The sequence below is a fragment of the Ranitomeya variabilis genome, chromosome 1 (assembly GCF_051348905.1).
Source record: "Ranitomeya variabilis isolate aRanVar5 chromosome 1, aRanVar5.hap1, whole genome shotgun sequence".
Classification (NCBI taxonomy): Eukaryota; Metazoa; Chordata; class Amphibia; order Anura; family Dendrobatidae; genus Ranitomeya; species Ranitomeya variabilis.
This window is the reverse complement of record NC_135232.1, coordinates 328,618,053-328,632,246: the sequence shown is the minus strand read 5'-3', so window position 1 is coordinate 328,632,246 and position 14,194 is coordinate 328,618,053. Positions and strand designations below refer to the sequence as shown.

The 14,194-nt window shown below is 42.3% G+C and overlaps 1 protein-coding gene across 4 annotated transcripts in view; it reads right to left on the bottom strand.

Moving 5' to 3' along the window:
• Positions 1-1,891: 1,891 nt before the first annotated feature.
• ABHD4 (abhydrolase domain containing 4, N-acyl phospholipase B) overlaps positions 1,892-14,194 on the bottom strand; it is a 49,708-nt gene continuing 37,405 nt past the window's right edge. For all 4 annotated transcript variants that reach the window (XM_077298694.1, XM_077298701.1, XM_077298707.1 and 1 more), the window contains 3 exons: positions 8,349-8,460; positions 8,080-8,266; positions 1,892-4,277 (listed from right to left, as the gene is read on the bottom strand). In XM_077298694.1, the coding sequence (XP_077154809.1) occupies positions 4,188-4,277; positions 8,080-8,266; positions 8,349-8,460 (389 nt within the window). In that variant the 3' untranslated portion in view covers positions 1,892-4,187. The remainder of the gene's footprint in view (positions 4,278-8,079; positions 8,267-8,348; positions 8,461-14,194) is intronic.

Genomic DNA, 14,194 nt, shown 5'->3' with positions numbered 1-14,194 from the left:
GCCATATCTCCTTTGGTGGACAGCATTTACGTTCCACCGCCGATACACGTCACTTCCGATGACGCGGTGCTCATTGTGGAACGCACTATGCGTTCCAGCAGCTAACTAAGCCTATTTCCGGAAGGTGGCCAACGGAAACATCTAAAATGGATCCGTAATCACTGGAATGCACGCAGGGTTCCATTTTTGACACATGCTGCCCGGAAGGCAGTGGCTCCATGGTAGCACTGTCGCTCATCTGAGATTACTTCCCTTGATGAACCACTTTCTTCAGCTAAGGGGGAAACCACATCAGGATGGGGTACTGTACCTAAAGGTAAGTACACGGCTATGATGGGTTGTGTTTTTCTGTACCCAGTTTTCAATTAACTCTATTAATTGGTATGTTAAATAATCTGGCTGAACTGCGTTGAAATTGCTATTGGCATTATAGTATGTTGGGTGTTTACATTTATAATCTAAATCCTATTATAGAAATGTTGAATTCTAGCATCTTTTTGACTACAATGATATCTGGTCTGGGTTGATGACTGACTTTGGCCATTTAATCCACCTGTGTATTGTTGTTCTAATCCTATTATGACTACGTTGGGATTGATGGTTAATAATCCCATATGGCTATTGATTTTGTATTAATAGAATATAGAACATCAGTTTATTTTTGATATATGTAGATCATATATTCCTTTATTTGACTACAGATTAGAAAGTTATTAATCTCATTCTATTCTAGAATCTCTTTTCTACCAGACATACACTTGAGTCATCTAACAATATGAACAGTGTGCCAAAACCCCTCACGGCACTCTGTTCATTAGACCCAATTGCCTAAGCCAGATTATACTTTTACTATTTTTTGCACTCTAGCACTTTATTGAGACATGGGTATTTTTATGGACATCCGGTAGGTTAAGCCTACGTTGAGCAGGGGCACTGACAAATTTCTAGGGCGCTAACCTCTGCTGTTAGGAAGGGTAATTTAAGGCTAGACCACCAGGCTCTCCTAGATATTCTCTCGGATCTGTTATTAGATAAACTAAATATGAAAATTGTAATCTGTTGTTGGTCTAGACCCTCTACCACTCTGGTTTATTGTAATTTCGGGTTCCCGTGGTTTTTAAATAAAATACCAATATAAGTTATTTTTTAAGGGTTCTTTCTGTGGTTGTTCTGTTGATAGACCCTTGTCTATATTATTCGGGTTTTTGCAAACTTCTTAACATTGCGCACTGTTGAAACAGAGATACCAAGGTCTTTGGAGATGGCCTTATACCATTTGGAGGTCTTGTGTTAGCTAATAATAGCAGTACTGCTGTCCCCAGACGGCTCCTTTGTCTTCACCATTGTGATAAAGGAACAGGGCCTACAATGTGGATTTTTAAAATACTGAACTCATCATTCACATTAATTGGCCAATTCATGTCACAACGGCACCGACAAATCACAGGCGATTCTCATTTGTGATTTACCACCGGTGAGTCAAAATGTGTTTCCATACTAATTTAAGGGTGCCAATACCAGTGTCAGGGCAAGCTTTAGGTTTTTCTATTTTTCCCTCCCATTGTTTTGTTTTAAATTATTGTTTATCATTTGCTCTCTAGTATTAAACACGAGCATTCTATACAAAAAAAAAAAAAACTTTCACTTGAGATATTCCACATTGTGTACTTACATTTCATGGGTGCCAATAACGATGAGCGGGATTGTACACTAGTGAAAGAATGAATTCTAAGGAAAAAAATTTACTACTTTCACCTTGGGGACTAGGGAAGGTAACACTGTACATTCAGGAGTAGGGCACAAACCATATTATAAATGTGCAAAGAAAATAAAAATAATAATTCCAACTAATTTGTTCCGTTTGTATATTTGTAATGAAGAAAGCATTACATACAATTACAAGTACTTTATTGGAATACATATTAATAGAAAGTTAACAAAACTGTACAATGCACCGTGAGAATTGTATTGTTATCACAAATAAGCAATACCAATAGCACATGTAGATTGTATCATGCGTAAAAGATCACTTTACCACTGGCTTTGTACTGCATATTACCAAAAACTGCAGTATTCATCAAAATATCAAAGTAATATAACTTATTATTTACTTAAAACCTATTAAGTGCTTATTTTAACTTTAAGTTAACAACTAATTTCTTCCATATTCTATATCTTCGTTAGTGGTTATCAACGTCGCAACCAGGCACAAAATTCGGAAGAAAAACTGCCAAGATTTCTGGGAACAAGAATTTAGTCAATTGCAATTGGCTAATAACTACCACAAGGATGCAGCAAGTTGGCAGAAATATGCCGCAGGTTTTGTAGGAAACAACTCTTAGGCCGGTATCACACATCTGTTTCGCAGTCCAAGCTTGGACCATGATGCACAGACTCTATGTAGGTCTCCTGACCCAAACTCGACAGCTTCCCACATGGCTTACATGGGGCTGCTGAGCTCAGGTCAGGAGCCCCACAGCTGGTCTGTGCATCACTGTCTGTACACTGACTGCGACACACAGATGTGCGAAACCGGGCTTTGAAGAGTTCCAGAACTTCAGCCACAGACTTGCCTGCAAATCTGTGACAAATCCATGACATATTATAAGAGAGGTCTGCAGCTAGTCTGAAAGTAGTGCCCAATCTATGCCTTTATCTTTCATGAAATGGAACAAGGTTACTGGCACATTCTGGCAGCTAAGAAACCATACAAGTCGGAGGAAAGTCCTGTAGCAAAGTATTTGTGCAGAAGTAGCAACAGCACTTACTTAGCGTTTGCGATATTCAAGGCACTCTGGAATAATGCCCTGAGATGGCGAGACAGTATGGGCCGAAGATTGCTACATTATAGAGGTAGGTAGACCAAGTGCTATGGCTACGGGGAAAACTGGATAGACACCCTTTGTGGGACGAAATATTAAATGATCAGTATAACTATACATGTAAGTGCAAATATGGGCTCTATTAATGCAGTAATACACACTAGAGGTCATCACTTGTGGTCAAAAGGATTATATTAATGGAAATGACTCAAGCTTGTGTCTTAAAAAAAATAAAAATAAATAAATTCTGGACTGGTTCTTTATTTTACCGCTGGAGTGATGTCATTAATCTAAGTTCCCTGCCCCTAGTATTATACTTTCGAGTTGCTGTCTTCATCTGTTCTCAGTGCCGCTCTGGTCAGTCTTCTGCAGGTTGTGATCTGCCGGATCGCTCCAGTGTTTGGTGGACGACCTGGAAGTCACATCACAATCTAAGTCTATGAGAACTTTATAGATTTACTTAGAGAGCTAGTGACTTTTACCTTTAACTTACGGTCAGTCAGAAGCTGTGATCAGAAGATGGTGGTAGAGGACCAGACTGGCCCGGGAAGAGCTGATGACAGCAGTTGGTAAGTATAATACTAGGGTCAGGGACCTTACATTGGTCTTGCCACGCCAGTGCTGGGAAACAAAAAACCTAAAGTGGTGCTTTAAGATGTTCCGCTAATCCAGTCAGTGCCCCATCTGCAGCCGGAGGGTGATAGAAAGGGTTTGATTTAGCTGGCGACCTTCAACGCTAAAGACAGCAGGATTACAAATGGTAAAAACTGGCATAATGAACTCACAAAACACACAATACGTGGCAAACTGACAATAAATGGCACAATATCCATCTTTAACGTTGATTTGTACAATCACTGATACCTTAAAAGAGGTAGTTCAATCAACAATCATGGTGAGACCCTCAGGTTAGGGACAGCTTTTTACCTACAGTACAAATCCTTCATTCAAGAACCATTTTTTGTGCTTCTTTTAGTAACTTGGTCAAAAGTAGGACTATCTGCGAAAAAGCAGCAGCTTTAAAACCATTTTTTTAAATTTAGTGCTTCAAGTGCTAAACTGCCAAATATTGATAGCACTATATATTTTTGATTTTTTTCTTACATCAGTAGTGTGGATTCGGATTTCCGTTCAGTAAGAAACTTTCAAAAAGAGCAGCCCACCCCACTCTTAAGACACAGAGCTGAAAAGAAGCAGAGAGGTTGGTGAATGTCACCAAAAACGGGTGCTGATGCTTAGAGGGACATCACTATGGCACTGTAAGAAGACTCTTCTATCCAGTCACCAGCAGACAGGTCAGCGAACAGTCTGCCTATGTGGTACATCATTTTGTCGGCATTAGAAGACAGATTTCTTTCAGCTTTCTCAATCCACAGCATCACAGATCTCCTCAACCATGGCATTGAAGACTCCCGGCTGGTCTGCATAGACATGGTGAGAGGCGCCTCTGATGGCCTGAGGAGAACACAATTACAGGAAAGTTAAGGAAGAATTCAACGTAGTTCTTTATTCCAAGAGAAATGAATTTTCTATCACTTTTTACTAAGAAATTGTAAACCAGTGTATATATCCAAAACCGTACAGACCGCCATTTATTCACCAGGATTACAGATTATTACTAGGAGCTTGTAGAACTACCAATGCATTCTGATCACCACACCATAGCTGCAGACCTTAGAAATACACCAAGTGGCAAGCAATCCTTAAAAGCAAAAATTTAATTTTGCTCCCAGTCAAAAGAGCATTTCATTTCTGCCTTTAGGCTATGTTCCTCTGATGAGATTTTGGTATGTTTTTGATGTTGTTGAATTGCTGGGCCTATTATGTAAACTAGGTACTTACAGTTTTTTTCATTGTTTTGTTTTTTTACATCATTTTTGTTTGGTATGCCGTATAGCAAATAAAGCTGCTTTTTTTTTTTTCATACTTCCTGGTATTTGGCTTTACAAAACATTATTGATATAGTTATGAGCGGATTTCATGCATTTTCAATGCATCTAGTGCAGGTCTATGAGAAAAATCTGCACAGAAAACTTGGCGTACTCGCGAGAGAAATTGAAAGGTTGCGGATCTGAAACACGCACAACAGCTTGGTTTACACTGTTAAAAGTAAAAAATGAAAAACGTGCAGTGGACAGGAGATTGTAAGATGCTGCCTTTTTGCCGCAGTGAAAATACGCAAAGTCAAAAATGTACTAAAGACTCTGTAGGCACACGGCTTTAAACAGTTTTGTAATTTTTAGTGCATGTTTCACTAAAATGTCCCAAATATTTGTGCAGAAAAATTTTCAGGCATAGAAAACACATCATTCCTGGGGAGCTGGAGTATATTGTAAATGTGCCTTTTTAAAGAGTCGTAATTGAGGAGTAAGCCATCCCTGAAAGTCAGGCGATTGGTGATGCAAGCGAACAGGGTGGGGAGCAGCGCTCAGTTGTGACAGGTTGTAGTAATAGGTCACAGCAAAAGAAAAAATGGCTGTATTTTTCAGACTACAAGATACACGTAACAAGAAAAACTCTTGTTAGAGCGTGTGTGTCTTAACAGTCTGGAGGAAGCTTCCTGTGATAGAGGAGAACGCTGACACTGTGTCCTTACCGATCACAAAGCTACTGTCTTGTGAGTGGTGAAGAGCAGCAGAGGATTGGCGTATACAGGAGAAAAGCAGCTGAAGGATCTTCCAGCTCATTAATTCAAGGACTTTTCAAGTCACGTGACTGCTCACATGACCTGAAAGGTCCTTGACTTGTGTGGATGGTGCTTCAGCTGTTTAGCTTGTTCAGGTCCCGATAAGGAACTGCAAAATGTGATAATGTACTGCGTGTGTATGTCTGTGTGCATGTAGCAGAGCTATGTGTATACTACACATGCATGTAGCAGAGCTGTGTGTATGTCTGTATGTGCATGTAGCAGAGCTGTGTGTATACTACACATGCATGTAGCAGAGCTGTGTGTATACTACACATGCATGTAGCAGAGCTGTGTGTATACTACACACTACAGAGACACCAATAATAGATTTACTCCCTCCCTATTCTACACTAGTAAATTAAAGAGACTCTGTCAGAACAGGATGACTGTTAAAGGGAACCTGTCACCACGTTTTTGGAAGATGGGATAAAAATAGCGTTAAATAGGGGCAGAGGTGGGCGTTACATTAGTGTGTGTGTTATGCGTTTATTACCCACCTAAGTTGCCGAAATAACTTTGCAAAGTCTCCGTTTTCGCCTGTCAATCAGGCTGGTCAGGTCACATGGGCGTGGTGTCTTCACCCAGATTTGGCGTAGTTTTCCGTTGGTGGCGTAGTGGTGTGCGCATGCCCAAAGTCCGGAATCCTCTTCCAGGGGATTTAAAATAGCGCGGTGTTCGTTATTGCATTGGTGATCGGTGGGCGCGGCCATCTTCCTTTGGCCGCGCGTGCGCAGAAGCGGCGCTCTGCTGGCCGCGGCTTCAGGAAAATGGCCGCGGGATGCCGCGCGTGCGCAGATGGATATCGCGGCGGCCATTTTCCTGAAGCCGCGGCCAGCAGAGCGCCGCTTCTGCGCACGCGCGGCCAAAGGAAGATGGCCGCGCCCACCGATCACCAATGCAATAACGAACACCGCGCTATTTTAAATCCCCTGGAAGAGGATTCCGGACTTTGGGCATGCGCACACCACTACGCCACCAACGGAAAACTACGCCAAATCTGGGTGAAGACACCACGCCCATGTGACCTGACCAGCCTGATTGACAGGCGAAAACGGAGACTTTGCAAAGTTATTTCGGCAACTTAGGTGGGTAATAAACGCATAACACACACACTAATGTAACGCCCACCTCTGCCCCTATTTAACGCTATTTTTATCCCATCTTCCAAAAACGTGGTGACAGGTTCCCTTTAAACCTAAGTCCTGCCACTTGGTGCATTTCCCTGCCTGTTTTTCAAAAATGTTTACCTCAAAGAAAGAATTATTTTTATCCCATGCTGCAAACATTTTTTAAAAACAGGCAGATAAATGCTTCACCTCACAGAATCAGCTGCAAACCCCTGCAGTAATGTCTGTATAGTCTCTTTTCCTTCCTCCCCTGGCCAGGAGATGTGGTATGATCAGATCATGTTCCTGTACAGTGAGGCCATGTGCACACGTTCAGTATTTTTCGCGTTTTTTCGCTATAAAAACGCGAAAAAAAACACGAAAAAAACGCTTACATATGCCTCCTATTATTTACAGTGTATTCCGCATTTCTTGTGCAAATGTTGCATTTTTTTCCGCGAAAAAAATCGCATCGCGGAAAAAAAAGCAACATGTTCATTAAATTTGTGGAATTGCGGGGATTCCGCACACCTAGGAATGCATTGATCTGCTTACTTCCCACACGGGGCTGTGCACACCATGCGGGAAGTAAGCAGATCATGTGCGGTTGGTACCCAGGGTGAAGGAGAGGAGACTTGGTAAAAAAAAAAAAAGAATTAAAATAAAAAATAGTGATATACTCACCTTCGATGGCCCCCGGAGTCTTCCCGCCTCTCATCGGTGCATGCTGACACTTCCGTTCCTATAGATGGTGTGTGTGAAGGACCTGCGATGACGTCGCGGTCTTGTGATTGGTCGCGTGACCGCTCATGTGACCACTCACGTGACTGCTCATGTGACCGCGACGTCATCGAAGGTCCTGCACACACACACAATCTACAGGAACGGACGCCGCTGAGGAGATCGGCTGTCTGCAGGTGAGTATAACCATTTTTTTTATTTTTTTTATTATTTTTAACATTCTATCTTTTACTATTGATGCTGCATAGGCAGCATCTATAGTGAAAAGTTGGTCACACTTGTCAAACACTATGTTTGACAAGTGTGACCAACCTGTCAGTTTTCCAAGCGATGGTACAGATCACTTGGAAAACTTTAGCAATCTGCAAGCTAATTTCGCTTGCAAAATGCTAAAAAAAAAAAAGCGAAAAAAACGGGAAAAAAAACGCAAAAAGAAAAATGCGGATTTCTTGCAGAAAATTTCCGGTTTTCTTCAGGAAATTTCTGCAAGAAATCCTGACGTGTGCACATACCCTCAGACACAGCCATTACACAGTACACAGCAAGGGCACATTTATAAGTTTATCTCAGCACAGGAACATTTTATTTACACACATCCAATTGTGGAACTTGTTATTATTCCAAGAACTATTGATTAAAATGCACATTGTTCATGAGTCAACCCCGTTAAGTACAGCCCCAAACATGGGTGGAGAACTCCTCGGTCTCATGCAACACTTACCAAAGTGTTCACATAGGAGTCCGGTCGGAGAATCTTGGCCTTTTCACCTGTATTTTGATCAATCCAGGTCTCCGCTCCATAGATAAATGTGATTGGAAGGTCCTTTGGAATTAATTGGAGACGCGGCATCATTGGGCGCTTGGCCCAGCCAAACCTTTCCATCATGGTTTTAAAGGCACTTTCACCACTATCAGAAAAATAAAGGAATGAGTTGAACAAAGGATAAAATATCAAGATAAATTACTAAACACACATGGCAACCACCATACCTTGGACTTTGGGCATTACAATGGTAAATATATTCCATGATGGTGTCATCATCAAAAAACTCTTCAAATTTCCTCTTCAGATCTGGACGAAATCTCTGCACCAGTCTGGGACCTGGTGGAACACAGTTTTATAGCATCTGAGTTATTACAGTTTTAGCAAAAGTAGAAATCAAAAAAACAGACATTAAGGTGGAAGGGTCCGAAATGAATATAGGGCATCCATGACAAATGCAAGGCAACCCCATTCCTTTGGCTGAGGATCACTGGAAGGCAGTTCACAGTGCTGGTAACCAGAGGTGGTCTCTTTGGATATTCATTCTAATACAGAACCGTTTCCTTCTGAATGTAAAACCTGTACCCATAAATGAATTCTCACTGGACAGAGCAGAAACTTCAGAATGTCCCTTATTATGCCATACATCACAGTTCATCTTTAAAACTCAGCAAATATCTGCAGTTTGTACGTAAAGGAGAATGTACTGCAGGCACCTTTATTCAATTCGATAAAACGGGTACAGCGGGGGAGAGGTGGATGCCTTCTGTGGACGATGGCCGTTTCGCGCTTACTGCGCTTCAACCTGCCCTATCCTGGCAGGAAGTGATGAGGTACCCTATTTAAGTGAGGGAAATACACTAATGGGTGTTAGAATCACCTGTGAGGTAACGCAAAAAGTCACTCCTCCCAACACAAAATGGCAAACAAAACAGAAAATGAACCTCAAGACATTTAAAAATGTGTTTGTAATATTCATTCAGATAAAAAACGAAAAATATACAAAAACATTCTACAAAAATATCGTCATGTCTATTTTGTCGTTAAGTCCAGAGGGACCCTGCGTGCATGTGCACAGAATCCATCTGGATTCCTTTTGCAACAATAGCCTATGGAGATCATCCCCTTGAAGAGGCAAAAAAAAACCTGTTCCAATCCTGCAAATGTCACCAAGTCTGGATTCCCTGCATACTCTTCATGCATGTGATCAATAAGCTGCCTGGAACCTTTTCCCCAAATGATGGATCTAAAATGTCCCAGGAAGCGAACAAACAGAGGGTGAATGGTCCGATATAGAAATATATTGGTGACCGCTCTGCGCTGGGGAAGAAAGGTGCAGGGCACAACAGGCAACTAAGCTGGAATTAAAGGCCTGTAGTGTTTAGGTACTTTTTTTTTTTTTTAAAGTCCCAGATGCCCCTTTAACCCCCGGAGGAATTTTCGGTTTTGTGTTTTCGTTTTTGCACCCCTTCTTCTCAGAGCCATAACTTTTTTATTTTTCCGTCAATATGGCCATATGAGGGCTTGTTTTTTGCGGGACGAGTTGTACTTTTGAAAGACTCCATTGGTTTTACCATGACATGTACTAGAAAACGGGAAAAAAATTCTAAGTGAAGTGAAATTGCAAAAAAAGGGAAATCCCATACTTGTTTTTTTTATTGGCTTTTTTGCTAGGGTCTTTAAATGCTAAAACTGACCGGCCATTATGATTCTTCAGGTCATTACGAGTTCATAGACACCAAACATGCCAAGGTTCTCTTATCTAGGTGGTGAAAAAAATTCCAAAGTTTGCTTAAAAAAAAAAAAAAATTCTGTTACCCGTAGCGTCTCCAGTTTTCGTGATCTTGGGTTGTGTGAGGGCATATTTTTTTCGTGCTGAGCTGACGTTTTTAATGATCCCACTTTTGTGCAGATACGTTCTTTTGATCGCCCGTTATTGCACTTAAAAAAAACAAAACGTAGTTCTGGCTTTTTGATTTTTTTTCTCGCTACGCCGTTTAGCGATCAGGTTAATCTTTTTTCATCGATCTTTTTGATCGACTGGGTGATTCTGAACGCGGCGATACCAAATACGTGTATGTTTGAATTTTGTATGGTTTTATTTTGATGGGGTGAAAGTGGGGCGATTAGAACTTCAGTTTTTTTTTTTTTGTTTTTTTTTATATTTTTAAACATTTTTTTTTTTACTTTTAGCATGCTTAAATAGCCTCTATGGGATACTAGAAGCTGCCATAACCCGATTGGCTCTGCTACATAGAGGTGATGCACAGATCACCTCTATGTAGCTGAATTACAGCATTGCTATAAGCGCCGACCACAAGGTGGCGCTCATAGCAATCAGTCATCAACAACCATAAAGGTCTCCAGGAGACCTGTGGCTGTGATGGCAACGCTCACAATCACGTGATAGGGCTCAGCGGTGCGGGTATTTCCGGCCTGGTGGCCGGAAGTGCTTGTTAAATGCCGCTGTCAGCGTTTGACAGCGGCATTTAACTAGTTAATTGGCACGGGCAGATCACGATTCCGCTGGCGCCTATTGCGGGCACATGTCAGCTGTTGAAAACAGCTGACATGTCGCGGCTTTGAGGTGGGCTCACCGCCGAAGCCCACCTCAAAGTGGGAGATACGAGATACTGCCAGCTGACGTACTATTCTGTCAGCTGGCAGAAAGGGGTTAAACTTTTGGCATGCTTCAATAATCTCCATAGGAGACTAGAAGCTGCCACAACCCGATCGGCTCTGCTACATAGAGGCGATGATCAGATCTCCTCTATGTAGTAGAATTACTCACTTGCTATGAGCGCCGACCACTGGGTGGCGCTCACAGCAATCCGGCAGTGGCAACCATAGAGGTCATGACAAAGAACCAGTGACCCGCGATCACGTGACGGGGGTCACCGATGGGTGGGTTTCCGGCCCAATGGCCGGAAGCGCAAGTTAAATGCTGCTGTCAGTGGCATTTAATGGGTTAATAGCTGCGGGTGGATCGCAATTCCACCCGCGGCTATTCTGGGCACATGTTAGCTGTTCACAACAGCTGATAGGTGCCGGGAAAGATGTGGGCACAGCGCCAGAGCCCACAACAAAGGGAGGGTGTCCGACATCCAAACCTACAGGACCCTGTGTGAAAAGGTAATTGCCACCCCCACCTTAAAACATAAATTTAACTGTGGTTTACAACATTTTTGGGAAGATGGGTTCAAATTCCCTAACCATTTAGGTCTGATTACTGCCACAATTGATCTCAATCAAGAAATCACTTAAATAGGTTCTGCCTAACAGTGAAGTAGACCAAAAGAACCTCAAAAGCTAGACATAAAGCCACGATCCAAATAAATTCTGGAACAAATTAGATACAGAGTAATAGAGATCTATTAGTCTGGAAAAGGTTATAAAGCCATTTCTAAAGCTTTGGGACTCCAACGAAAGCACAGTGAGAGCCATAATCCACAAATGGAAAAAAACATTGAACATTGGTGAAGCTTCCCAGGAGTGGCCAGCCAACCAAAATTATCCCAAGAGCACAGGAAAGACTCAACCAAGAGGTTAGAAAAGACCCCACAACAACATCCAAAGAACTGCAGGCCTCAGTTAATGTCAGTATTCATGACACCACCATAAGAAAGAGACTTGACAAAAATGGCCTGCTTGACAGAGTTCCAAGACTAAAATCACTGCTGAGCAATAAGAACAAAGGCTCATCTGTTTTGCCAGAAAACTCTGATGATCCCCAAGACTTTAGGAGAATACTCTGACCAGACAAAAGTTGAACTTTTTGGACGGTGTATGTCCCATTAATACTGGCATAGAAGTAATATAGCATTTCAGAAAAGGAACATCATACCAACAGTAAAATATGGTGGTGGAAGTGTGATGGTCTGGAGCTGTTTTGCCACTTCAGGACCCGGAAGTCTTGCTGTGGTAAATGGAACCATGAATTCTGCTGTCTACCAAACAACCTTGAATGAGAATGTTGACCATCTCTTCGCAACCTCAAGCTGAAGCGCACTTGTGTTATGCAGCAGGACAATGATCCAAAATACACCAGCAAGTCCACCTCTAAATGGCTTAAGAAAAACGAAATTAAGACTGATGTAGCCTAGTCAAAGTCCTGACTTAAATCCAATTAAGATGCTGTGAAATGACCTTAAAAAAGGCAGTTTATGCTAGGAAACCCTCCAATGTGGCTGAATTACAATTCTGCAATGATTAATGGGCCAAAATTCGTCCAGAGCATTGTCAAAGACTTATTGCCGGTTATAGGACACGCTTGATTGCAGTTGTTGCTGCTAAGGGTGTCCCAACTTTTTCAGACAGGGCTCTGTTGGCCTGGATTTCTTTTCCCCTTAATAATAAAGACTTTCATTTAAAAACTGCATTTTGTGTTTACTTGTGCGGTTATCTTTCTGTAATATTTACATTTGTTTGTTGATCTGAAACATTTAAGTGCGACAAACAAGCAAAAGAATAGGAAATCGGGAAGGGGGCAAACACTTTTTCACACAGCTGTATGCGTGTACTTTCTGATATCCCCCCCAACATTCCCCATAATCCTGTAGAATGTAAGCCCGCAAGGGCAGAGTCCTCTTCCCTCTGTATCAGTCTGTCATTGTTAGTTTGTTTACTGTAAGTGATATCTGTAATTTGTATGTAACTCCTTCTCATGTACAGCACCATGGAATCAATGGTGTACTATAAATAAATACCGTATATATTCAAGTATAAGCTGGCCCAAGTATAAGCCGACCCCCCTAATTTTGCCACAAAAAACTGAAAAAACTTATTGACTCGAGTATAAGCCTAAGGTGGGAAATGCAGCAGCTACCGGTAAATTTCTAAAATAAAAATAGATACCAATAAAAGTAAACCTTATTGAGACATCAGTAGGTTAAATGTTTTTGAATATCCATATTGAATCAGGAGCCCCATATAATGCTCCATACAGTTCATGATGGGCCCGATAAGATGCTCCATACAAAATATGCCCCATATAATGCTCCATACAGTTCATGATGGGCCCCATAAGATACTCCATACAAAATACGACCCATATAATGCACCATAAAGCTCATGATAGGCCCCATAAGATGCTCCATATTAAAATATGCCCAATATAATGCTGCACAAAGGTTAATGATGGCCCCATAAGATGCTCCATACAAAATACGACCCATATAATGCACCATAAAGCTCATGATAGGCCCCATAAGATGCTCCATATTAAAATATGCCCAATATAATGCTGCACAAAGGTTAATGATGGCCCCATAAGATGCTCCATAGAATAATATGCCCCATATGCTGCTCCATAAAGGTTGATGGCCCCATATGCTGCTGCTGTGATTAAGAAAAAAAAAAAATAATAATAAAAAAAAAATGAGCAGGCGGGACACCGGCGCACTATGGGGGACAGGTGCCGGAGTCGCCGCTGGCTCAGGCCCCTGGCACCTGCGATAATCACCTGTCCCCGTTCCACCACCGCGCGCCGCTGTCTTCCGGCTCTTTGCAGTGACTGTCCAGGCAGAGGGAGCGCACTAACCAAATTGCGCCCTCTGACCTGAACATCACAGCCAGAATTCCCGGAAGAGACAGCGCGGAAGTGGAACGGGGACAAGTGAATATCGCATGGCTCACCCTCCCCGTCATACTCACCCCCTCCTGGCGCGGTCTCTGCAAGTCCCTGCTTCTCCGATGGTCTCTGGCGCGCACCGGCAGCTTGTTCCTGTGTTCAGCGGTCACATGGCCCCACTCATTAAAGTAATGAATGTGCTTCATGCCTATGGGAGTGGAGGCGCGTCCATATTCATTACTTTAATGAACGGTACCACGTGACCGCAGAACACAGGAAGAGCTGCAGGCGCCAGAGACCATCTGAGAAGTAGGGACATGCAGAGACGCATCAGGTGGAGGGGGGAATATGATGTGACAGCTGCCACTCCTGACGCTCCCCCTCCGACCCCCAGGGACAATGACTCGAGTGTAAGCCGAGAGGGGCACTTTCAGCCTAAAAAAATGGGCTGAAAATCTCTGCTTATACTCGAGTATATACGGTAATATCTCTGGGGGAATGATC